The sequence below is a fragment of the Eublepharis macularius genome, chromosome 10 (assembly GCF_028583425.1).
Source record: "Eublepharis macularius isolate TG4126 chromosome 10, MPM_Emac_v1.0, whole genome shotgun sequence".
Classification (NCBI taxonomy): Eukaryota; Metazoa; Chordata; class Lepidosauria; order Squamata; family Eublepharidae; genus Eublepharis; species Eublepharis macularius.
This window is the reverse complement of record NC_072799.1, coordinates 56,415,269-56,440,451: the sequence shown is the minus strand read 5'-3', so window position 1 is coordinate 56,440,451 and position 25,183 is coordinate 56,415,269. Positions and strand designations below refer to the sequence as shown.

General features: G+C 45.3%; 2 protein-coding genes across 4 annotated transcripts in view; one reads left to right on the top strand and one right to left on the bottom strand.

The window, feature by feature from the left end:
* Positions 1–25,183, top strand: part of LRBA (LPS responsive beige-like anchor protein) — a 602,029-nt gene that overhangs the window by 334,900 nt on the left and 241,946 nt on the right. For all 3 annotated transcript variants that reach the window (XM_054990072.1, XM_054990073.1, XM_054990070.1), the window contains exons 39-40: positions 9,042–9,188; positions 11,364–11,500. In XM_054990072.1, the coding sequence (XP_054846047.1) occupies positions 9,042–9,188; positions 11,364–11,500 (284 nt within the window). The remainder of the gene's footprint in view (positions 1–9,041; positions 9,189–11,363; positions 11,501–25,183) is intronic.
* On the bottom strand, positions 14,060–15,684 carry MAB21L2 (mab-21 like 2). Its single transcript, XM_054990074.1, has one exon. The coding sequence runs from the start codon at positions 15,572–15,574 to the stop codon at positions 14,495–14,497; it is 1,080 nt and encodes a 359-aa protein (XP_054846049.1). The 5' UTR covers positions 15,575–15,684; the 3' UTR covers positions 14,060–14,494.

Genomic DNA, 25,183 nt, shown 5'->3' with positions numbered 1-25,183 from the left:
ATTGTTACTCAGTCGGCCCCTAGCACAACCTGTTACTTCCACATCACTTCAGGAATGACATCATTTCTATCATGATGTGGGCACACATAGAGGCACTCCAGAGCGCATGGGAGTGCATGTTTCACTCCCGCCTCCACATACCATCCCCTTTCTTCCCCCTCACTGGCCAGATGAGAGATGGAGGGTGGTGGCAAGGGATACCCCACCCCACTGGGGGACGGGCAAGCCTAGTGTTGACTGTACTTCAGGAGTCCTCAGCCTTTTTATGCCTGTGGGCACCTTTGGAATTCTGACACAGGATGCTGGGTGCAACCACAAAATGGCTGTTACAAAATGGCTGCCACAGGAGGCAGAGGCAGCCACAAGATGGCTGTACTAGCTTAGTTTCAATGATACCAGAAGAATCACAGTGTGCATAACAAGATAACAAAAAAAAAGAACCACTGTGATATACAGCATTTCCTAAATAAAGACCAAATACAAAGTAGTATATTCAAAATATTATGGAGGTGTATTAAATATTTGTATCAATACAAAAATACAACAATTTCAGTCGAGTATCAAAAGATAACTTGAGTAAATAAATCACAGTCTGCTCAGTATCATAGGCAAACAGTCCCAATCCGGAATCAAGGGATAATTAATGAAGACTTAGGTAAAGGTAGTCCCCTGTGTAAACACCGAGTCATTACTGACACATGGAGGGACATCACATCACAACATTTTTTGGGGCAGGCTTTTGTTATGGGGTGGTTTGCCATTGCCTTCCCCAGTCATCCACACTTTACTCCCAGGAAACTGCGTACTCATTTTACTGAACTTGGAAGGATGGAAGGCTGAGTCAACCTTGAGCCGGCTACTTATGAGACTTTTAAGTAGAATAATCACAGTCTGCATAGTGTTGCAAGCAAGACAGGACTTCAGGTTGACTCCCACATTTCGGCATTTCATCTCCTTTCTCAATAAAGGAAATTGACAAAACATCTACAAAGAATTACAAACTTACTAGTGTGTCAAAGCATTTCTAATGTACCATGAAAGTGACAAATCCTAAGACATAAAAGCCAAACCATGTTGCCGACAACTCACTTTTTATTCATGCACATGCACATGCACAGTATGCCACGCATGCGCAGTGCGCAGCATAAGCAAGCAGCGGCAAAATGGTTTGCCTCCCTGCTGCCTCCTTGGAGCCTCCACAGGCCCAGAAAGGACCAGCATGGCAGCAGGAAGGCATCCCCTTCCCACTGTATCAGGGCTTTTGGAGGCTTGTGGAGGGAGGCTGCTGCTTTCTCCCTGCCCAGCTGATCTGCAGATGAGGGGGGGGCTGCAGCTTCTCTTCCCTTCCACTGGGTGAGGGGGGAAGGGCCTGCCTGCCTTCAAGCCGCCAACTTCTCAAACCACCAACCCCGGATTGGGCCAGCTAGGCTGTAGGACAGGCAGGCGCACTTCCCTTCCTCTGGGGGAGGGAGGAAGAGTCCGCCTCTCAAGCCACTGGCCTCTCAAACCGCTGGCTTTGGATCCAGCCAGCCACGCTGTAGGATGGGCAGGCACCCTTCCCTTCCGTTCCCTTCCCGCTGGGAAAGGGAGTAAGAGCCCACCCACCTCTCAAGCCACCGGCCTTTTAAGCTGCTGCTGTCAGATCCATCTGGCCAGGCTATAGGACAGGCAGGTGCGCTTCCCTTCCATTCACTGCTGGGGTGAGGCAGGAAGGGCCCAGCCACCTCTCAAGCCACTGGCCTCTGAAGCCACCAGCCTCAGATCCGGATGCCCAGGCTGTACTTGCATGGGCTCCATTGAACAGCATTACAGCACAGAAACAGTTGCAAAGAAAATGTGGACTGGATTTTCCATAAAGATCTCTGGCCCTTAATAGACCCTCTTCCTACTTCTGGACCGTCTGGTGAAGCCCAGCACCTCCCAGCCCTCCTCCTCCATCACTGCAGGCATCCCAGTGGTTCCAAGAAGGAGCTGCTCACCCAGAATGCCAATTTACTTGCATGGGTTCCATTGAAAAGCAGCAGAGCACAAAAAAAGTTGTGGCGAAAATGCTGAATGGGTTTTTCGTAAAGGTCTCTGAGCCCAGATAGACTACTCTGGGACTGGTAGTAGCAGGAGAAGTGTTCTTGGACTGGAATGCTGAGTTGCAGCGTAGAATGACTGCTCCCAGGAATAGGCTTTCCCCTAAATCCAGGGTTGCCAGCTCCAGGTTGGTAAATTCCTGGAGATTTTGGAAGTGGAACCTGGAGGAAGTGGAGTTTGGGGGAGGGATCAGTGGGGTATAACTTCAGAGTCCAATCTCTAAAGCAGCCATTTTCTCCAGGGGAACTGTTCTCTATGGGCTGGGGATCAGTTGTAGTTCCAGGGGATCTCCTGCCACCACCTGGAGGCCGGCAACCCTGAGTAAAGCACTGAAGCATTTTGTGTTGCTTTTCTATCGGTCTGCCAGGAGGGAGCCACCAAATCTCTTTTCTAGAGCCTGTTGTGTTTGTTCACACAACGGGCATTGTTTCTAGTATCCCATAAAAGATACTCACCAAACACACAATTAAGATCAAATATTTCTTCCAAATTAAACAATGAAGTTTTCTACGTCAACGTGCAGTCAGATCTCAAATGTTGGCGAGGAAATGAATGTTACTTACAAAATTTACCTTCAGTCACACAGTGAGATCCTTGTGCTGTGGTGGTAGCTGCTGCCAAAGCAACGTTTTTAAAATGCATAGCCAATAAAATCTCCAATGGCCCGTCAGAGGCCCCACCTGGCTGCACCAACTTTCTAAAAACATTTGGTGGGTGCCAGGAAAGGCGTGAGCAGGCTCCATTATGCCCGTGGGCATCACGTTGGGGACCCATGGTCTATTCAGACTGGCAGCAGCTCTCTAGGGTCTTAGGCAGAGTTCTTTCACATCACTTCCTACCTGATGCTTTTGGCTAGAGATGCCGGGGATTGAACCTGGGACCTTTTGCATGCCAAATGCTCTGCCACTAAGCCCCATTTCTACATTATATTTTATACTTCTTCAAAACGTGACTGTTACCCATGTCAATAGTTAATACTTGTCACAAAAGTAAATACGGAACATTATTATGGAGAATCAACAATTAGGGAAGTCACCAGTCAAGTGTTTTGTTAGGATTACCCACTTCAGGAATTCTCAAATGAAACTTTCCTGGATACCACTGATTTATATTCAATAAGCCAAACTGAAGGAAGAAAAAGATGGGGATGAATAAAGGAATAATGAGAATAAGGAAGAGGTAAATTGTGAGGGGGAGTTGCAGGAGAGGAAAGGCTCTGGTGGATCAAGAAAACCTCCTGAACTGTGGATTTTTTGAGGGTTAGGAGGAGAAGCAGGAAGTAGAGTATGATTTGGGTATAGAGGAAGCGATCTTAGCCAGATGTTCCAGATGTCAGGACACACAAAATTGGGATGAATAAAAAACAAGAGGCTGATAGCAAATGAGATTATGCAGAGTGGGATGTAGAATAAAGGGCAACGATCGAGGAAATAACAGCCACAATATAGCAAATGGTTAAACTGATTTAACCTATTGATGTAAGTGGAACAGGTATGTTTAACTGTATTCTGAATTCTGTATCCTAAACGATGGAAGACCTTAACACTATGTAAATAGTGTATATCATCTGATAAATAATATACACTATGGGTTGTATCCAACTTGTTTTTACATTGCTAAATAATGGAGGATGCAGCCTCCTTTGACCACCAGAAAGCCTATGCTGGGGATCATGAGATGGAACCTGCATGGACAAAAACCATGCAGAATGAAGCCTGCAGTAACAAGCAAAATTGAGGGAGATTTAGCTAAAAAGATTATTGGATACAACAGATTCAAAATCACTTTAACTTCAGCAGAGGTATTTTGACCACCAAAGATAACACCTGTTTACTTTCATTCAGGGGACAAGCTAATATTTTTCTTTCTGAAATGATTTCCATCTACATCACTTTAAGTTTGTTTGCAAGGAGTTAACAATTAGGTAGTGATTTAATGTGTTTCTTCTTGAAAGTTTCAGAATATTTACAACTGTTTTGGTCCCAAACAATGACATACCAGATTTTCCTTTGGTGGTACAACCAGTAGATTAAATGATGCAGGCTTCCAAAGTCACATATTCAGTTTCAAGAAGAGCAAAGGGACAACAGCAGCACATTCTAAGGAGTTCCTATATAAAGATTATTACTTACTGTACATGAGTAGATCAGATATGTTTAGAATGAAAAAAATTCCCAATCATATACAACAATTTTTCTGAGCAGCAGTGTATTGGCTAGTTACCTTGTGGCTGATCTTATTTCATCTTTGCAAAAAAATCATGATTTTTTTAAAGACTTGCTTGTGGAGTGAGCTTTTACTCTGCACCACAGTATCAAATAAGCTCAACTTTCTTCCCACCCAAACACCAGATGTCAATCATGTGCTCATCTGTCATTCATTACTTTCTTATCTTTACTGCCAGAATTAATTTGCACAATTATGCCATCAGGTGAAAGAGCTGTCATTCAGGGAGCCTTCTAACCTATACATCAGGCAGTCACCATCCTTAAGAAATGCATCTTTGGTGTGTAAGTTAATCTGAAAAAGGTGGTTAGAAGTTATTCAGAACTTCCCATTTCTCCCCAAATATCTATCAATGAGTACACATGACAGTTCTTGTAATGCTGCAGGTAAAGCATTTAGCCTGTCAAGTAGCCAAAGAGATAGATTGTTGGCCAGCTGTACTGTGTGTGATATAAAACATACAACATGCCTCAAAACATGCTTGTAGCCTGTCATCCTGATCATAAGGGATTGAGTATTCACATTCAATAGGTGATCGTTCAAAAATGAGTCGAGTCTATTTTATTAGACAAGAATAGTTTTCACACTTTTTTTTTACTAGAATAAAAAAATTCCAGCATCTGTTAACATGATACAGTTTATATGGGTCCACATGTGATATTATGTGTAAAAGTATACTTTTTGCATAATCATGCATTTATGGGCATAATAATCTGTAAATCAATACAAAATAATCCACTGGCTGGTATTTATATATCAATGTATGAATAATATACTTTATATAATGCTGTCCTTATACTGGAAGCATTATGTTGCATTCCATACATTATATGGAATAAACTGTAATCTTAAACTACTACTACTGTCTTGCACCCAAGAGGATTTGTTTCTTTGTTTTACTTGTTGTTTGAACAAGTTCCACACACACAGTAAAATCTGGAGTTTTAGAGACAATTTGATGTGATGGGTAGGGCCTGGTGTTTAAAGAAACAGTTGATTATCTTTTAAGCTCATGCAAGCTCTTTGAGTCCTATGGAAAAACAGCTCCCATATATGACTGGATACTTGATATAAATGTAGATCACAGGATACCCTTCAAAATTTATCCCATTCATAAACTATTGTGTATATATGGGAGGCACAATAGTAGAATTGGTAAAATGCCAAATTGAGTCACTTCCTTGTGGGTGCACTGTAGTTCCCCCAGCTATAAATAAGAATCTGAACAATAGCCAAGGGAAAGCCTTGAGTCTCAGTGAGAAAGGCGGACTATTAATGATGTAAATAAATAACTGAAGCACAAATACTTCTGCAATCTATTAAATATATCAAATGGCATTCTTTAACTGTACCAGGCACATAGGGGAAAATTTTGCCAGAAATATTTCTGGAAGTGCTTATATATATACTTTGACTTTCAAATTGAAATTTAAATAAATGAAAGGTATACCTGTAATTTTAAATGAGGCTGTTAGTGTAATTAAAGCAGAAAGTTTCAAGGTTTGGAACAGCATGAACTGTCTGACACCTGCACGGAAATGTGGATTTTGAAAATGGATTTTCAATAGACACATTGCCAGGATTTATAAACATGTTCCTTATCTGTCTTATTTTATCCTGGTAGTCATTGAACTCTAAATAAAAAAATAAAATTCTTCTCCAGAAAGCTATTATGCCACTGAGAATTAAATGTTACCGCATGTGTTGCATATTAGAATACTGTAGGTAATTTTACTGCTGCTAACTTAAAATCCTCAAGGGGGAGTTAATTACAGGAAAACCTTTCTAAACATCAGCTGCATATTTTCCATGACAAGAGTTTTGTCAACTCTCACTGAATAATTCCAGAATCAGAGTTTTGTTTATATATATCAACTGGTTAGATATAAAGGGGGAGTGCTTCTTCCAGTTTGCCCAATACAACTTCTGTGAAATAAACATTTGTAAGTAATTCAAAAAAGTAACTTGGTTTGAAGAAACTGCATGAAAAAAGAAAATGGCAAATTTTTTTTTGCAAATTGACCTTTGGTCTTTGTAAAACTGAAGACTGAGATTCCATATTGTTATTTTGCTCATTCTGCTAATGTGAATAGTTTTATTGGAAATTTATGTTCACATGTTTACAGAGACAATTAAGCTTTATGTATGGCCACTAGGGATTGCCTTCATCTGTAAATGTTTGCAGATTAAAGGTTTTTAAAAATAAGCCAGTGGAACCTCAAGCCATGTATGGCAGTAATCAAAAAGTAATGAGCAATGTGTTGAAGTTGGTTGACCAGGATGTGTTTGGCATATGTTTCCAAAAGACCTAGTCCAATATATTACGTCTCTCTTGAAAGCTGCCTAAAATTATGCACAAACTTTCAACTCTTCTGTTTGAAAATCTGAATATATTTCCTGTGCTATACAGCTGCTACATGGCAAATATCAGCAAGGTACATAGTGAATTGCTGCCTCCTATCTGTTTCCTCTTGTTAACTTAAAATGCAAAGGAAATACATGTTAAGCACAGCAGGACAGCAATGCCTAAAACAGAATAGGTGTTTTTTCTACTTTAAAAAAAGTGCATTACTTTATACTGAAAACTTGCCTACGTGGTGTATTTGTTGAAGATGCCTCATACTTGCTTTATTTTAATACTTAATAGTAGTTAACTGTGGGATGTGTTTGAGAACATGTGAATTAAGAGGAAAATCTGTTCCTTAACATAGTCAAAATAAGTATATGGGGGGGGGGAGAGTCCAAATAACTCAGAATCCTAGTGAAAGTACTTAAAATTGCAGCTGTGCAATCCAATCCTGTACCTGTTTTCTCTGAAGTATGATCCATAGCATGCAATGGCAATACTCTCAAGTACGTAAGATTGCAGCTTTGGTAATTGAAACACACCCTATTGATTTGACTGAACATACCTTTTCAGGTGCACAGAGATGTGAATGGTGATGGCCTTTTCAGTTCACCTCCCAGTACCTTTTGGAAGTATGAGTGCTTCTTATCCAAAGCTGTTCATTGTCGTGATAATGATGTCACATCCTTTATTTTGAACCCTAGCAGTGTGCTAAGTATGAAAGTATGCACACACAAATGTATTCCCTGCATGCTCCAGGATGTCTCTGCAAAACTTTCCACCATTGGTTAAAAGGACAGATCTTTTTGCTAGAAATATTTTCTCTTGTATATAAATTATTAGGCGATCACAATACGCTTTCAAAGTAAAATGTTTGCTTATATAGAGTCAAGTTCCACTGAATTGGATGGGCTTACTTTTGAGTAAATAAGGACATAACATAGTATACGATCTAACCGTTTGTGCAATTTAAAGCTGTGGAAATGTCAACTCCGTGGGCTGGCCTGAATTGTTGATGATCTTAAAATGTAGCACATTGAAGAAGAATTACTGGGATGATAATGAAATTGCCTTGGCCAGACATCAAAAAATATTAAAATTCGACGTCTGCCTGGCAGAGCTGAATCTCTCGCTCCCACTCCTGTTGCGTTAAGAGTCGAGATCCTGGTCAGACCAGGTACCTGGCGGCGTTTGGGGCACCCCCCGCCTGCGTTTTCATGCCTGCTTCCCAGAAGTGGCAAATGTAGAGGTCTTCTGCTCTCGAGAAGAGTCGCGCGAGTCTGGCAGCCCCCCCCCCCCAGTTGCACGCCCGCCCTTTTGCACCCTGGCACTCGGCGGGTCCACTGGGGAAGAGAGCCTGCCCCGCGCTGTGGCCGCCCGCCCTGCCTCGCCTGAAGCCCCGAACTTCGCACCTGCGCCCGGCGTGGAAGCTGCAAGGCGGGCGCAGGGCCGGGCCCGAGCGAGGCCGCCGGCCACAGCGCGGGGCAGGCTCTCTTGCCGGAACGCGCCAGAGGGCCTGCCAAGCCCCCCTGCCCGTCCGTCGCTCGGCCCTGCGCCGTCCCAGTGGCCCGGGCCTTTGCGCGCCCCTGCTCGGAGTGGCCCGCCGCTTGCCCCCTCCCCGCCTCTCGGGTCAAGCCTCGCTTTGCCTCGGGCGGAGCAGCCGCGGGGCGGGGGGGGGGGCGCTCGAGGTCCGCTTGGGCGGGTGGGCCGGCGGAGGCCACCCTGGGAGAAGCTGGCCGAGGGAATTCGGCCGAAGGGGCGCCGGCGGCCCTTTCGGACGCCTTTGCCGAGCGGCCGGGGCAGCGGCCACTGGCGCCTCCCGAGCCTTCGCAGGGCGCCTTTCCCGGCAGACCGCGAAGCCCCCGGTCGTCCGGCGAGTCACAATCAACCCGGCGCTGTGGTGTGGTGCTCGGGAGCCGCGGAGAGCGGAGCGGGTCCCCTTCAATAAAGAGCAGCTGGAGAGGTTTGCGTCTCGAGCGCAGCCTCCAGGGTGCTGCCGGCCCCAGGCCCCCAGATTTCGGCTGCGCTGGGTCGGGGGCAGATCTTTCCCTTCTGTAAAATTGGCCGAGAAGGCCGGGCGGGGGCAATACGGATTCTCTGATCGTTGGAGAGGAGCCCAAAGCCTCGGCCCGAGTGTCCTGGCCGGGTTGCATAGGAGTAACGGGAGCTCTACCGGCCACTCGCTGCTCTTGGCCTGGACGGGGTGCTTTGCTGGCTAGCGGGCCGATTCGCCCCTGAGCTGCTGTTCCAGAGCGCGGCCCACCCCCACCTCCCGTGCGTGTAAAAACGAGGCTCTTCCGCTGCTGCCCGCCCCCTCCCCGCCGCGGCCCGTCGTAACTGTTGCCTCTGAGAGTTGATGGACAGCCGCGTTTCTCTTTCATTTCAGCTCCAGATGAAGATGTACTTGTTAAAGGAAAGCAGTCCATCAAGAGTCAGGCTTTAGGAAATCAGAATTCGGAGAGCGAGATTCTCCTGGAAGGCGACGATGATACCTTGTCATCCATTGAGGAGAAGGAACTGGAGAACTTAACTGGTAACTTCAGCTGTCTATTACCTCCTCCCGATGGGTCCTCCTGGTTTTTCTACTGGCTAAGCAACCCTTTGCTGCAATGGGGGGAAAGCTGTGGATTGTGCTTTACAGTAATTGTGTTAATGAAAGAACATTTTCTGACCCTTAGAAGTAAGCTTCAACTTATATGTGGGTTTCAGTTACTTTTTTTTCAAAGAAAGCCTTTAATATTTAAAACCCATGAGATATATCTATTTTTTCTGTAGATCTGGCATGTATATTTTTCCAGGAAAAATAGCTTCTCGACTCCTTTTCTGTCTCATTGGTTCCAGCATTCAGTAGATTGGGACAGGAAGGCAATCTAAATTAGACTATTTAAAAATTTGTTTTAAAAGAAAAAAAAACTAACTCAAACCCAAGGGGCTTTTAAGTTCTTGGACCCACCAACTCATTCTGCAACTATCTATTGCTTCTTCCCCTTCCCCCAATCTTGCTTTATTGTCCATTCATTATCTATTGCATCGTCACATTGGCATTTAATAATAAAATAAAATATGGAAAAATATAATGTGATGTCAAAGCAATCCAGAAAAAGCAGCCTCAGGTATCTCAGATTTTACTGAAGCTGTTCTTCAAGGGATTCTGCAAGAGCCGCCAATCTATTTCCCTCTACATTCTACATTTGTTGCTTCTGCTAATACATTCATACTGTAATAGAGGTGAAAGTGGAGTTTAATTATATAATCTTGACAATGGCAATAGGATTAAGAAGTAATCCTTGCTAATCAAGTAAGTGTGGGTTAGAAATGAAGTTGAAATTGTCAGGGGTCTTCGGTGGGACCTGAGCTGCCCCGACTCCTGCAGCTGTCTGCTTGCGCTGTAATTGAATGTCTGAAAGTGATTGAAAAAATGTTATTTCTTCCCTGGATTACATGCTAATGTACAGAGGGCAAAGGGAGACAGCAAAAGAACACATAGCTGCTTATTTCATCTATTTGTGGGAATGAGCTTTGGGAAATCATGGCAGTAGTGCAGCTATCGGATGCCCATCTGCAAACACAATGTATTTGTACACTGGGAATAGGGGGCAAAGCTGCTCTGATCTCAGCTGAGGATCTCTGCTATTGTCCTACTGGCATACATTGAGATTGATGCAAGATTAAAGACCATCAAACCTCCTAACAATTGACAGAAATGACAATTCATCTGAATTTTTTGGCAGTTATTCACCCATTGATTACCTAAGCATGTGCACCTCATTTATACACACTTTATTAATGCAAAGTGGTGTATGTCACACATGCATTTTATAGTATTTTTCAACAAAGGACTATAGCTGATAAGTACACTCTTTGTTGGTGTTTGTATCCCTTCTTGATCAATGGGATGACAAACATAACCCACTTTCCTTCTTGGATGTTTTTTATATAACAGTCTGCATATTGTTAGATCTGTGCCCAGCCTATTGTTTTGAGTAGTACACTGATCTCTCAGTGTGATAAGCCCTATGGAGATGTGATTATTCCAATAAAAATTCATTCAGTTGGAAACCAGTGCTCCAGCTGTTTACTCCCACAGTCCCTGAGCTGTGCTAACACTGTGTGGATTTCTTGAAGAATATTTAACTGGGGGGATGGAATCTACTTTTCAGATATTATACTTACAGTCCCTAGCACTGACTAATATTTACCTTTTGTACAATAGATCCTACTATGCCTTTTCTTAAAAAAAGAATTCTTAAAACAACTTCCTAAATACACCAAAAAGGAAATCTGGGTCGAATTGCAAGTCCTTGAAAATTTCAACACGCACATGTGAAACTAATATTTTCCATATAACTTCCCTTTTTTTGCATTTGCTTTATTATTTAGAACATAAGGTATTAGGTTCTCAAGTATTTTAAAGTTCTGAAAGAATAAAGCTAGAATGCCACCTATATGGCATTCATAATCATTTGCATTGGTTGCGGCTGTCATTATTCAAATATCTGGCAGTACAGAAGTACAGTGGATACATTGTCGGTGTACTTTTTGGGACCACTTAAATTTTTAGACCATTCCTTTATAGGGGGTATTTTGGATTAGTGTTAGGTAGGTAAGACATAACAAACACTTAATATACCTATGTGCAACCTTTTGAGTTTGCTCTTGAGAACACTTGAAGTGCAGTGTTGGAGTATGTTCTCTTTCTCTTTGGTAGGTCCTGTTAGTCTTTCTACAGCAGCTCAGCTTGTGTCCCCATGTGTAGCTCTGAAGGGCACACTTTCCATCACCACCTCTGAGCTGTATTTCGAGGTAGATGAAGAAGACCCTGGTTTTAAGAAAATTGACCCTAAGGTAAGAGATCAGTGACCCCATGGAATAAGACTAGTGACAAATTACAAGAGGCCTTTAATTTTTCATTCATTCCCTTGGACTCAAGTTTTCCCACATTTGTAGGTTGTGCTTGCGTACCCATGTGAAGTATGAAAAATAGTTCTCCTACTTCCAGTGGTAATTGCCTTGTAGGGCAGATACGCCCAGGGGAAATAGTTTAAATAAAGCCATTTTAGATCAAGTTGTGACTAATAGCAAGTTCAAAAAGGGCTGACTGTTGAAATCTGTTTTCCTTAGCTATTTTATTTTATTTTTTAATATGATGCTGCAAGAAGGCACTGTACTGTTCTAGAACTTTTTTTTGCATTTGTATAGTGAATTGATCAGGTCTCTGTATATGCTAATGTAGAAAATGCCCTTGTTATTGTCAAAACTTAATTTGTGTTGTATTTCAGCTTTTCAATACTGAAAACTCTGTTTGTTTGTCCACCAATCTCTTGAATATTGTCTTTGCTGGTAGTGCAACATAACTGCTATAGTGGTTGCAAGAGTGTGTTTCAAATTATGCCGTGCTTTCTTCTTGAAGGAGAAAGGAAGCTGCAAGATCTATTGTAGTAGAGGAGGATGTTTAATTTGTTTTAGTGTTGTTCTGGTTGAATAAATCATAACACTTAGGCTCTTTAAGAAAGGGATTTCATAAGAGAAGTGAGGTTCAGATCTACTCATTACTTAATAGTAAAGTAATTTAAAGGCTGCACTATAACAGAAGATAATGACAACCATGAAATTATTTGAAATACATCAATGTTTCAAGCATTTTTATTGGAACTAGTAGATTTTAAAATGTGTCAACCAATTTTCTGTGCATATTTAATTTGGTGCTAATTGATCTTAAGTTAAGAAAAATACAGTCATTGGTGCATTCTCAGTATTTTAGATTAGGTGCTGCTGCCTGTTTTCATGGAACCATTAAAATATGCATCACACCAATGAATAATGAAGAGTGAAATCCCTCCCCTTCCAGTATCTGTTCTTTCCCCTTTTAGGAGATATCTCCCTCGCAATTTTAAAACTATTTTCATCTGACTATTATTCTACCTTTGTAGCGAAAGATGATAAATGGAAAGATATTCAGTGCTGTTTATTTAAACTGCAAGAAGGGGGCTTTTTAAAGAGAGAAAAAACAAGACTCCAAAACTTTGATTTCCCTCTGTGAAAATTTGCCAAATCCTTAACCGATTTGTGTCCCAGTTATGAAGTTATGCACTAATATATATAGATATATATAGTTTCTTTAAAGCACTGACATTTTCCCATGTTCTCCCCCCCACCCATTCCCACAGGGTGATGTGGGCACCTAGAGCTTGGCTATCAAGATTTTTTGGTACCAGTCTGGTATTTACTTGATGCCTGTTGAATTAATGTGGCTTCCCTGGGTTGATAAATTCAAATTCTCTCTGTGTTTTTCTAAACTCCTGGGAAAGAAAACATTGTGACAGGATTTTGAAGTAAAACCTGTATTGGGCATAGCACCATTTGCTGATAACATCAGAGTTTATATTCCTACACCGAGTCTGTTTTTTACAAGGAAGCTGCAGTCTTACAGGCTCGAATTTATTCTCTAAGTAAGGCTGGATAGGCTGAGAAATTCAGGGTTCATTTGGGGCCATTTTCAAATGTCCTAGACATATCGAATGTGCTGTGTGTGACATCTCCAGCACTTGATAATACATTTGCTTTTTCGTTTTTTAGTTTGGGCTACTTTTGTTTCTTCTTACATTACAAATGGTAAACCTTGTGAAAGTTTTTACACATACTTTTTATGCAGATTGACCCTAGTAAAAACGAAAATAGTTCTCTGGACAAAAAAATAGTGCTGCTGTACTGAGACTGTAATTGTATGCATATTTTCCCGGGAGTAAGTCAGGACTCCTTTCTGAATAAAAAACACGCATACGATCGGGCTTCAGGTTAATAGAAAAGTTACCGAGCAGAAAAAGCTTAAAATAATTCCATTGTAAACACGGACAAATTAAATAGGCAAAGTATCAACTGCCGGCTGAGCAAAGCCATAAGCAGAAAGTCCCGGTTGAGTCTCGTCTGGATTTCTCTCGTTGCTACTCAAAGCCCCGGTCGAACTCGGCAGGGAATATTTAAAAGCCAAATGTTTGCCGGCAAGAAGCAGACTAGCAGGGTTGCCGCGTATTGATTTTGCAGAGCCGGCCCCTCTGCCCTTGATATTCGACGTCGAACTGGGTTTGAGTGAATTGCCCACGCCTTAATAAATGGGAACTCCGCGGGCATCAAAAGGGACCGTTATTTCCCCTGCTCTTCCCAAATGAATCAAAATCTAGGTCAACTGGTAATACGGCTCCAAATTTATCTTTTCGAGTTTAAAAAAGAATCTAAATTTTGCTTCTCTCCAAATATTTGCGTAATCTGTTTAGTAATCGGCAGGTATCAAAATCTGCCGCATTTAAAATCATGGTACTGACCACTTCTTTGACTTCGACTTGGAGAAGTGGCTTAAGCCGTTCCTCAATTGCCTGGATAGTTGAATAAACCCACACGAAGGCAATATAAAGTTAAAGTCATTTTTATTACTGTTTTTCAACAAGTCAGTATTGGGGGGGGGGAGGGCACATAATCTGACCTTGGCACTGAAATACATTTAACACCAGTAAACTCTATGTGGCTCTTTTTTTCCTCCGTAAAAGAAAGCGAGGGGGAGAGGTGTACATATAGTTAAATAATGTTTGTTTTCACTTGGTGACAACATTCAGGCAAAACGAACGAGCGCGAGGGGAACGACTGACACACACGCGAGAGAGGGAAAGGCAGAGAAAAGTACCTCGGCTCTGGTCTGGCTGTGGCCAAGTCCCGCCGCTGCGCTTTGTGGCTGGTTATGTTGGCCCTAGACAAGGGAGGGGGCCCGAGGCGAGCCTCCGTCCGTCCGCCCGTCCGCGAGGAGTCCGTGGGGCTCGGCGGCGCGGCCTTGCCCTGCCCGGCCCTGCCCTATAGCTTGTCGAGGCTCTTGGGGTTGGTGAGGATCTCCCTGGCCAGGCGCCAGGTCTGCTTGGCGGCGCTCTCGAGGGCCGAGTGGGGCTTGCCCTGGAAGAGGTCGAGGTTGGGCAGGAAGTAGTGCGGGCAGCGGCGGCACTGCAGGCAGGAGATGAGCTGCAGCAGGATGCCGTTGAGGCGGTCGCCCAGGCAGGCCTCGTCCCAGTCGGTCTCCCGCGGGTGCTTCTCGCACTCGTAGAGCAGCAGCGTCTTCATGTGGTAGTTGTTGAGCGGCTGGCCGGGCAGCTCGAGGTGGCGGTCGCGCAGGGTCTTGAGCACCGAGAGGCACTTGTTGCGGCAGCCGCCCAGCAGCAGGCGGTTCTCGGCCTCGCCGAACTGCAGCACCCAGGCGTCGCTCTCGGCCGAGCTCTGCTTGCCGGTCAGCGAGTAGCACTCCTTGGAGAGCAGGTTGAAGCCCTCGGCCTTGACCTCGGCCACGCGGTTGGGCCCCGGCCAGGGGATGTGGGGCAGCGGCCACTGGGCCGCGCTGCGCGGCCAGATGCCGGTGCACTTGAAGGCCGGCGTGATCTGCACCACGTAGCGCTCGCGGATGCGCAGCTTGACCTCGCTGGTGTCGGCGATCATCTTGACCACGTCGCGGTAGCTGCACTTGTCCACCGCCTGCGCCACCAGCGTCTGGAAGCGCGAGCGGATCTTGCGCGCCGACAGGTAGCCCGAGGCCGTGATGAACTCCACCCAGAGCGACATGCTGCGCTTGCGGCCGTCGCTCAGCTTGAGGACGGCGCAGCCGGGCAGCGAGCCGTCGTCCACGAAGTTGAAGACGCCCATCTGGTTGAGGTAGAGCACCACCTCGAACTCGGTGGGCGAGATGACCTCCAGGCCCTCGTAGCGCGCGTCGATCTCGCTCAGCGAGCTGATGAAGCGCGGCTCCTGCACCTCCACTTCCTTCAGCACGTCCGACACCACCTTGCACACCTCGCGGATGGTCTTGGCGATGGCCGCCTTGCGCGCCTGGCACCGCTCCGTGTAGTACTTGTTCAGCTGGTACACCAGCTTGGCCTGCGCCGCGATCATGTTGGGGCACACGTCCGGGCTGTACACCGGGCTCTCGCAGTACGTTGACGGATCCAACGCCGCGGCCGCGGCCCGGCAGAGGCGAAGCCCGCTCCGCCCGAGCACCAGCGACGTCGGCACCTCAAGCCCACACCACCCGCCCGCTCCGCCCGCCCGCCGAGGCCGAGCGCTCTCTTACATCGGAGCTGGGCGCCGCCCGGCCGGGCGCGGGATCAGTCCTTCATCGGGGCGCTTCTGCTGCCTTCCCGCTCGCGGCCGAGTCGAAGGCCGCCGCGAGCTCGAGGGCGCGGGCGACGGAGATGCAGAAGAGAGAAGGCGCTTCCCTCCTCGGCCGGGTCCCGGACCGGCAGCGACGGGAGGGACGGCCGCCCTCTGTCAGGGGCTGGCGCTGCTGTCCTGCCGGAGAGGAGGAGGCCTGGTCGGAAGAGCCCACTGGAGGGGAGCGGAATGGGGAGCTCGGGGCCGGCCGGCCGGCTGGTGCTCCCCTCCGCCCGCGGGGCGTCCTCGTGATTACTGTAATACTGCAGGCCGGCCCGCTGCGCCCGAGCCGGGACCATCCGTGGCCTCGCGGGGTCAGTTTGTTCCCGCTCGAGGCCCGCTTTGTTCCGCGTGGGCTTTCCTGGAGCCGCGGGGGCGCGCGCGCGAGCGGAATTTTCGCTTTCCAGGATTCCCCCCGCCTGCTTTCCGCTTCCTTCCCCCTCCCACCTCTGGAATGGGCTGCAGCCGCTCTTGCGACTTCCCTGCGCCCGCCGTCCGCTCCGGCTACGGACGCCTGCAAGTCTCTGGCTTTGCTGAGAGGGTTGTTTAGTTTATGAATGGCCCCAAGGCCCCGCTGAAGGGAGGCGGAGCTCCGGAGTCCTACAATCGCGGCCCGAGCTGTCAGAGGGCCAGCCAATGGCAGGGCCGGCCGGCGCGCACGGGCTGGTGCTGGGCCCCGCCGAGGGGGAAGGGAGCCGGGCCGGCGAGCGCGGCAGGGGGCTGCGGAAGGCACAGGCGCAGATAGGCGCGGACGTGGGAACAAACCCAGGAAAGCCCGGGCCCGCGAGCGCAGCCGAGGGCCGGCGCTGGCGGCGGAGGCCAAGGTCGGGGCCAAGAGCCGCTGCTGCCCGTTGTGTGCGCGCCTTCGGGAAGTGACATTCAAGCCCAAGGTGCGGCTGCTCCCCGCATCAAGCCTTTGCCAGGGAGAGGGGCCCGGTGCTCGCTCGCTCGCTCGCTCGCTCGCTCTCCTGGCTTGAAGGGGAGGAAAGAGGTGCGGTACTTCTGCGCACCAAGAACTCTCAATTGGCTGCTTTGCGCATCCGGCAATAGTGAAAGGCAAACGGTGGCGGGCACAGTGGGGCGCACCTTGCTTTACTATCCTAAACGAGGTCCATGTTTAAAGGGATAAATCCAATCTCGTGATTTAAAAAAAAAATCAATTCCGTTGCTTTGGAAAAGGCAACAGAGTATCTGGAGCGTTATCCAAGTGTCTTGCATCAGTTGGAGACCGCAGGAAGGGTTTTTCCTGTGTGCGATGCACATTTATAAACAGAAGTTACCTTGATAAAGTAGCAAATTTTACAAAATACGAAAATACTTTACCCCATGTTAAACGCGAAACAATTATTCTCCTTAGCGAGGTAGCGTATTCAAAACGAGTTGCTAGGCTATCAATATATCCAACCTGCTATGTACTCGTTTGAATTTTATTCGTTAATATACTCTAGGGCGTCAGGCTTTTTCGTCGTTTGCGTTTTGAGAGAATAGTCAGTAGTGGCCCCTGATCCCCAAATTCTGAGGCTAACCGTCTTATCTGCTTTGCAAAAAGCCTCAAGAGAGCTGCGCAAGGACGAAACTCAGACTAACAGCCTGACTTGCACACTTTCCTGTTGTCCCCACTTATTATTCGCAGCCGATGATTTTGCCTCTAAATTAGGGTTTATAATTTTTAAAAATAGGAACGTTCAGGTTTCCTTTTTAAAAAAAGACTACGGACATCTCCTCGCACGTCTGTGGGCATCCGCCCTGCTCGAAAGCAAACTGCCCTCTTTCCCTTTTTCTCTATGTTTTTGAATTGATCTAAATTGATCGGTTCCTCCAGGCTTGGAAGTTTTGGACAGGGAGGGGGGCTCACCAGTTGCTTCCCACCATCAGTCCCATCCTCCTCTATGCAGATCCCGGGTCGGTTCCCAAATCTTTCTCTTGGGGCCAGAGAAAAGGAAGCCCCTGCGAAGGAGGTAACCGTGCGTGTATGGGGTGGGGGAAAAATTAACCCCGCCGCCCAATTCAGGGGCGCTAAATGCTGCCGATGCGAGGCAAACTCTTGCGAGGCTGCCTTGAAGAGAAGCAGAAGGGCTCAAAGAAAGAAAGAAAGAAAGAAAGAAAGAAAGAAAGAAAGAAAGAAAGAAAGAAAGAAAGAAAGAAAGAAAGAAAGAAAGAAAGAAAGAAAGAAAGAAAGAAAGAAAGAAAAAGGAAGAAAGAAAGAAAGAAAGAAAGAAAGAAAGAAAGAAAGAAAGAAAGAAAGAAAGAATCTCTCGTCCAGGGTCCCACAGGGAAGGAAAGCCTTTAGAAGCAGGCTGGAGGCGGCAATCCTCGGCATCTTCGCCGGACAAGCACCGAGGCGCTTCCAAAGAACCCTGCATAGGCTGGGGCTGCTGGAAGGCTGCGCGTGTGTTTTAGGGGGAAACCGCCGCGTCTGGTCTGCTTTTAAGCCCCGGCCAAGCGAGGCGAGGGCTTCCAGGGAGCGGGCCTGCTTAGGATCGCAGCATGCCGGGAGAGAAAGCCCCTCGCCCTAGCCTTTCCCCGGCGCCACGCACGCCGGGAGAAGAGGCCAACTCGGAGGGCTACCGGGAGGCGGGGAGACCGCCAGTGCCTCCCTCCGGGGTGGCGATCGGGACAGAAACCCCTCGGAGTGCAGTCTTGGAAAGGCCTGTAGGATCTCGGCCTTTGCCTGAAGGGAGAAGGGAGCGGACGGCCGGTCAAGAATCGCCCACCCTTCGGCGCGCGTGAAGGAGTCCCGGTGCGAAAGAGTCCCTCTCTGCTGTCCCCGACGCAGCCCGAGCACCTCGACGCTGAGGCGGAGCCCGGCAGCCAGCTCCAAAGCGCGGCTGGCCCGTTCTTCGTGCCAGGCTGCCGTCAGAAGCGCCGCTCCCTTCGACGGAAAGCCCTCCCTGCCGAGCCAGCGGGCTCGGGCTCGGGCTGCAGCCCAGCGCGAGCGCCTTTTCCCGGCTGGAGCGATGGCCCGCGCTCGCCCTCCCGTTCTGGTCCCCAAACAATTCATTATTACCGCCCCCCCCCCTTGGGGGGTCGAAGCTCGAGTAAATAATAAATCAGTTTGGAACAAAAGCCGCCTCGGATTTATGGCTGGGAGCGCTAATTAGAAACATCATTTGAGCAATAAACTTAAACACTTTCTAGCGAATAATGCCCGCGCCTCGCCTCGCCTCCTGCGGCTGCCCGGCTCTTAAGAGCCGCTTCCTCGGCCGTGGCGGAATTTGCCCTCGCCCGGGCGGGGGATGAATAATTGCAAGGGGGCGGGGAGGCGAGCTGAGGATCCGCGGAGAGCTGCCGCTGAAGAGCCCTTGTCACCTCGGCTTTGCTGCCTGGGAGTCGAGGAGTCCATCAGCAGCTCCTTGATGGGCCATGAAAGCCAAGTGGCAGCCCCGCCAGGAGCAGCCGAGGCTGCCGCCTTCCGTTAAAAGGAGCCCGCGCCGAGTGCGCGCCTGCCGGGGAGGGAAGCTCTCCAGGCGAAAAGCCACTTGAAGGCTTCAGCCCGATTGATCGGCGCTCTGCCGCCCTAAGCCGTCTCATCAGCCTTGAGTTAATGAGGCGGGGGAGGGGGAGGGGGCGATCTGATGGGCCTTGACAAATTCATTAGGGAGGCTGCGGGACATTTTATTTGACTGTTAAACATCGTGTTTGTTTGGTTTAGGCAATGCCAACATCGGCACGCCGCTGCCTGCAGCAAGAGCTGCTCCGAAGGAGCCTTTTGCATCGGGAGCGCCTTGCTCTTTTCTTGTCTTGCCTCTTCCAAGGATCCTTTCCTTTTTGCACTGCCATTCAGGCAGGTTAAGAATGGGTAGGTATCATAATTGGCATTTCATTGGCATGGAGAAACTGCTGGAAGGAGCTGGAAGGAGGGGGGGGGTAGGAAGGGATGTATTTGTGCATGCCCAGGAAAACAGAAAAAATTGAGTTACTCAGGAACCCGGAGAAGAGCAGCCCAGAAGCGAGGATTGGTCTTGGTTGTTGTCTTGCAGCCACAGGAAAGTGGAGATGATGACAATGTAAGGCTTGATAGCCCTGCAACTTTGTATTGGCTTTGTATTTTGTTGTACTCTCCTTTTGCTTTGCAAGTCTCCATCTTTAAAGTAGCTTGAACCATTGTTTCTGTAGATGATTTCTAAACAATTTCCTTTGTCTTTCACACAATCACAGGATCCTAGGGGGAAAGGAATTTATCAGACACTTTGTTTTTGGATTTTCAAGAGCAGGCTGCCTCTGTGCTGCCGAAGAAGATGAGATGTGATTGTTTTGGGGACAGGGCTTGAAAACTATTAGTCCTTTCTATAGTACTTCCAAGTTCAATGTTAAGAAATGCCATTGGTTTACTTTAAACAACATTTTGAAAATTGGAGAATGTCATCTTATGTGTTGTTTCCTTTTAAACTTTGCTAGAGATCATTGAACCAACTTGGTTAAAAATTCTTTCTGGAATTTGGCGTTTCCATTTATAGAACAACAGTCTGGGAAAAGAACTCCTGCCCTTTGCCTGTCATTTTCATACATTCCTTCTCTGCTGATGGAGCTTGAACTGCTGCAGGGAATGTATGAATTTGAAAAGAAATGATTCAGAAGTGCACGTTGCCCTCCTCAACAGCCAAACTAAGCTAATGGGTAAAGTAAATGCATCTGGAGGAATGACAGCTATAATCCTGTTTACATTTCCCGGATCTTTCTTTATACATTTGTGGGTAGATTTTTATCATACTCCTTTTCATCTTTATCATGGATTTAGTTTTCCAAACTGACCTGAGATGCCTATTACTTAATTACTACAGATCTTTTTTAAAAAGAGCAGCATTCATACCTTTATAAGATCAATAATTAAACAGCACATAAATGACTATTCAATGATTATGATGCTATATTTGTGTGGGGTTCCCCGCCACCTTCCCTGTACCTAATGCCACCTATGGAACATTTCTGAGATTGTCCTTCCCTGTCTAGGAAAATCATATTTTCTAGAAAGAAAACATTGGGGGGGGGGGCTTATGTAATCCTGCGGTTTACTTGGGATAGTACCACAATGAAAGTTCAGTTTGATAATTCATTGTATAGATTCCTATTGCATTCATTTAACAACTGAAATTATGTGAGCTGAAGCACTTGGATCCCACTGAAATCAATTAGTCTTACTTCTGAGGAAGCATGGTTTGAATCTAGGCAAGAGTCCATTGATACACATGCTCATTTAAATGGTCTTTGTAAAAATGGATTTCTGTGTTTTGTGCTTTCAAGTCTGTATGCTAGGAATTACATCTCTAGTTTGAATGCCAACAGGCATTTAATTTGCAAGACCAGTTAGTTGAGTTTTTGCAGGAGAATCTGAAGAAACTAACTTTAAAGAAACCAAAGGCAAATAAGAATGCATTTTCTTTTGGTTTTATGACAAGTTTTTTTGCGGGGGAATCGGTGGTAACTTTGATTTTCTTTGAAATTATGGTACAGGTACTTATGCTGAATATCGGTAGAGTTAATTACATTAAAGAAGATTGTGCTCTGCAACTCTGTTAACTGAGGGTACCTAGTTTAAAAGTACTTTGGCCATTTGAACTGTTTAGGTTTAAATCATTAAAGTATGGAATCCTTTTCCTATTGAAGTCAATAACAAAATTCCCATTAAAAAAAATTGAACTTGATTTACATCAAATTGAGCATTTGAGGCATTTAAAAAAAAAAAATTACATTGATGTTGTTCCCTTACATGAATGCTTGTGTGATTCATGGATTTACTCAGGGTGTGCATTTACTTTAGATGGCAGCCAATGTAATTAATATATTGCAATTTCTGGTGAAGACGTTGCTATTATCTGAAGTGACTATATTAATTAAAAATGCATTTTTAATTATTGGCTTAATCTAAGCATTTTCAAGTCTAAATCAGTTTCTGTAAGTATGTATGAATTTGTGATCATTCTTCTAAGTACATTCTGTAATTGTTAGGCAGACTCATAGCTGTAAGAAGTAGCATTTGTTGTGGGACACTGATTTAAATCTAAACTCCAGGACCGCAATGTTCTTTGTTTCTGTACTGATACAGCAGTTTTATGTTACACTTGAAAAGTAGACTGTCGATCTTAATTTTAAATTTTCTTTTAAGCAAAACCTAATAGTTTAAACTTAATATTCTCAAAGGAAAGTATTGAGGTGGTTAACAAAGTTCACAATGACATTTTGAAGATGATAAGCATTTAACTTTCCAGATTACCCTGATCTGAAGGACCCAAATTTACTCTTGGTGATACTAGATTATAAGGTCTGTATTCAATTTGGGAATGTTGTTAGAAAAGTTTGGCAGAGCAATGGGCAGACCATAGATCAGTATAGTTAATATGCAGTAATGACTGTGCATGTTGTTTCTTCTAGGAGTGTACTATGGTAATTCTTTTTGTCCCGGTGATTAGCCAACATGAAGAACTAGAAAATCTCTCAGGAATATAATGCCATAATTATTCTTTTTAGGAAAGGTTAATTAATCAACTTGTCCCCATGTGTATTGAAGCACCCACTGAGTGTGGTGAAAGAGGAATATGTGTTCATATAAGTAATATACAGAAGTTGCATATGTAGTCTAACTGAAATAATATTTGGTGATGGAAGAGACGGTGGCAACTTCTCTCTCTCAACAATCTTCATCTAGAACGTAAACCAGCTGTCGTGGCCTATGTATGTAATGGTTATGCCTGTCTGTTTCTTTTCTTCATCCTTCATCCTTCACCCCCTGCCCCACACTCCAAATCTTCTTTTATTATCTTTGGATTCTGAGCAGTCTTTTCCCTTTTCTAACTGATTTTGTCTGCAGCAAAAGGCTGGGTTTAAATCTAGTATGGATAGAGTGAAAAATCTTTTGATCTATGGCTATGACTGTTTTCAGATGATTTGCTTGCTGGGACTGGACACTATCCATGCCCTTCCTCTTCACTATCTGATAGGCACACGCAGGGGATGTGACATGCTACCAGATGCACAGTTAATCATCACTTTAGCTCTGTAAAAAGATGCATCCAGGCTCAGTTAAATGTATTTACTGTGCTCTGGAATGCACACCTTCCATTGGCATAGAATACATTTTAAAACATTTAAGAACATTTTGGGGACTCAGCTCAGCCAAAGCTGATCTCTTTTATGTCCCATTGATTTTAGTGTGTGAGCTAGGCATGTGCTTAAGCCTTCCGTATCAAAATCAGTAGGGATTTAAAATGCTTAACTTCAGTTGGAATGTGCCCTGAGTTTTATGAGCATGGGATTATAATTAATATTTGTAAATATACACACTGCAGTAGTGCAACATTCACTTTTTCTTGTATATATCAGAGATCTCTGACTTGTTTTAAAGTTGGAAGGAGCAAGGAATATCATCACAGGGTGCAGGAGGACATGGCCTTGGTAACTTACATTACCCAGAAAGAGTTGTGGGACTCCTTAGCATTAACCTTCTCTGAGATCTTCACTTCCTCAATTAGCCCAGCTTGCTCTAGATGGACTGTCCACATGGTTCACATTCAGAACATCTACAGCATGCCCTCCGTAGGCATGTTTGAGGTGGGAGGAGGTGCTGAATCATGTCTAATCTTTAACTACTGATGTTGGTATTTATTTTTGTGTAGAGCCTTCAAACTATATTATATTTTATGTTTTAGGTAGCTGCCGATGGTTCCTTAATAAAACCTCTAAAAACATAAACACTTGAAGTTGCCTTATTCTGAATAGACTATTGGTCTGTCAGGGTCACTATTGTCCATTCTATCTGGTAGCAATGCTTCAGGGTCTCAATAAGTTTTCACATTGCCTTTCAGATGGTGTTTGAACCTGGGATCTTCTGCATGTAAATCAGATACTTTACCACTGAGCTACAGCCCTTCTCCCTGCTTAATACTTATATGATCTCTTATTATGAAATCAACAGCTGCCCATACATGTGCATTTTCTGTAGTGGCCCTTGTCCTATGGAACAGCCTGCCTGAGAAGTCCTGGCCTTCTGCAAATGATGCAAAACTGAATTATTCAAAAGGGCTTTTTTACATGAATAGGAAGGCTGTATTGTAGGGAGATGATTTCAAAGAGATGCTTCGCTAACAAGTTAGGGACCATAGAATTCACCACTATTTTGCCTTATGCTCTATCTGTTGCTTTAAGTATGTGCTCCTATATACTACTTGTTACTTTAAGTATGACCCTACTGGGTAGTTCTATGTTGTTTAATGTCAGTTCTAGAATGGCTTATGCTCTGTTTCAGCATTTCTTCAACTCTGTATTGGATTGTTGCTAATGTAAACTTGCATTTATTTATCCTATGGCATGCATGGTTTATCGAAATGTCCTTGATACTGACTGTGCTAATCTCACATTGTGTAATCTGCCTTGAGTCTCAGTGAGAAAGGTGGACTATACATATATATGTACATATATTTTGAAAACATGGCAAGTAGTAGTTATATTAACATTCCAGGTCATAGTGGTGAGTGACTTCTCGATTAGAGCAGGGAATCTGTTTACAGATTTTTAAAAACCTCTTATTTGCTCAGGGCAGTCTACCTAGTTTCCCCCTGTCCTGGTTTTACCATCATAAACTCTGCGATGCTAGGATTAAACAGTGTGTGACAGGCACCCAGTCACCTACTCTGCTTAACAGCAGAATGGGGATTTGAACCCACATCTTTTCAGTCCTAGTTCACCTTACTAAAAATAAAAGCAGAATATTATTTATTGCTTGGGAAGTTTTAATAAAACATTTCAAGATCTCCGCATGAAATACTATTTAAGTACTGGCAGAGTTCAAAGATTCAGAAATTCAAGAATCTGTTAACATTATTTGTAAGTGCAGATAGTTTTGCCATTCTTTACACACATTTTTAGCAGGCCTCATTGTATGGAAGGTGGCAGCTTAGAACAGATATACTGATGTTTGTTTGTATCTAGTGTACAGATAGGATTCTGAATAAGTCTGAAAATATCCTCATTTACTTTCAACAGACATTCCAGTGATCACTTGTTCCTGGGACTGATGGGAATGGGTGCCAAACTAGCATTGCTAGAAGTAGCTCATGTGTTGCTGAAGACTGTACAATTAGTTTATTTCCCCCCCCCCCCACACACACACACACTCACCCTTTCATGTTCAGAGGCAGTGTACATTTGTTACTAATGGTTGTGTTTAAAAAGTGGGGGCTGGGTGGGGGAGCTATTTCCTTCAAACCCAGTTTGTGAACTTTCAGGGAGTACCTGGCTGGTTACTATGGAACAGAAAGCTGGATAAAGTGGGCCCTTGACTTAATTCAGCAGGGCTGCTATGTGTTATCTATGCCATTAAGAGCCACAGGTTGCCAAATGATTAATTATTCTTTTTTA

Excerpts from the sequence above, each read along its gene's own strand:
- MAB21L2 (XM_054990074.1), bottom strand. The coding sequence starts at position 15,574 with ATGATCGCGGCGCAGGCCAAGCTGGTGTACCAGCTGAACAAGTACTAC.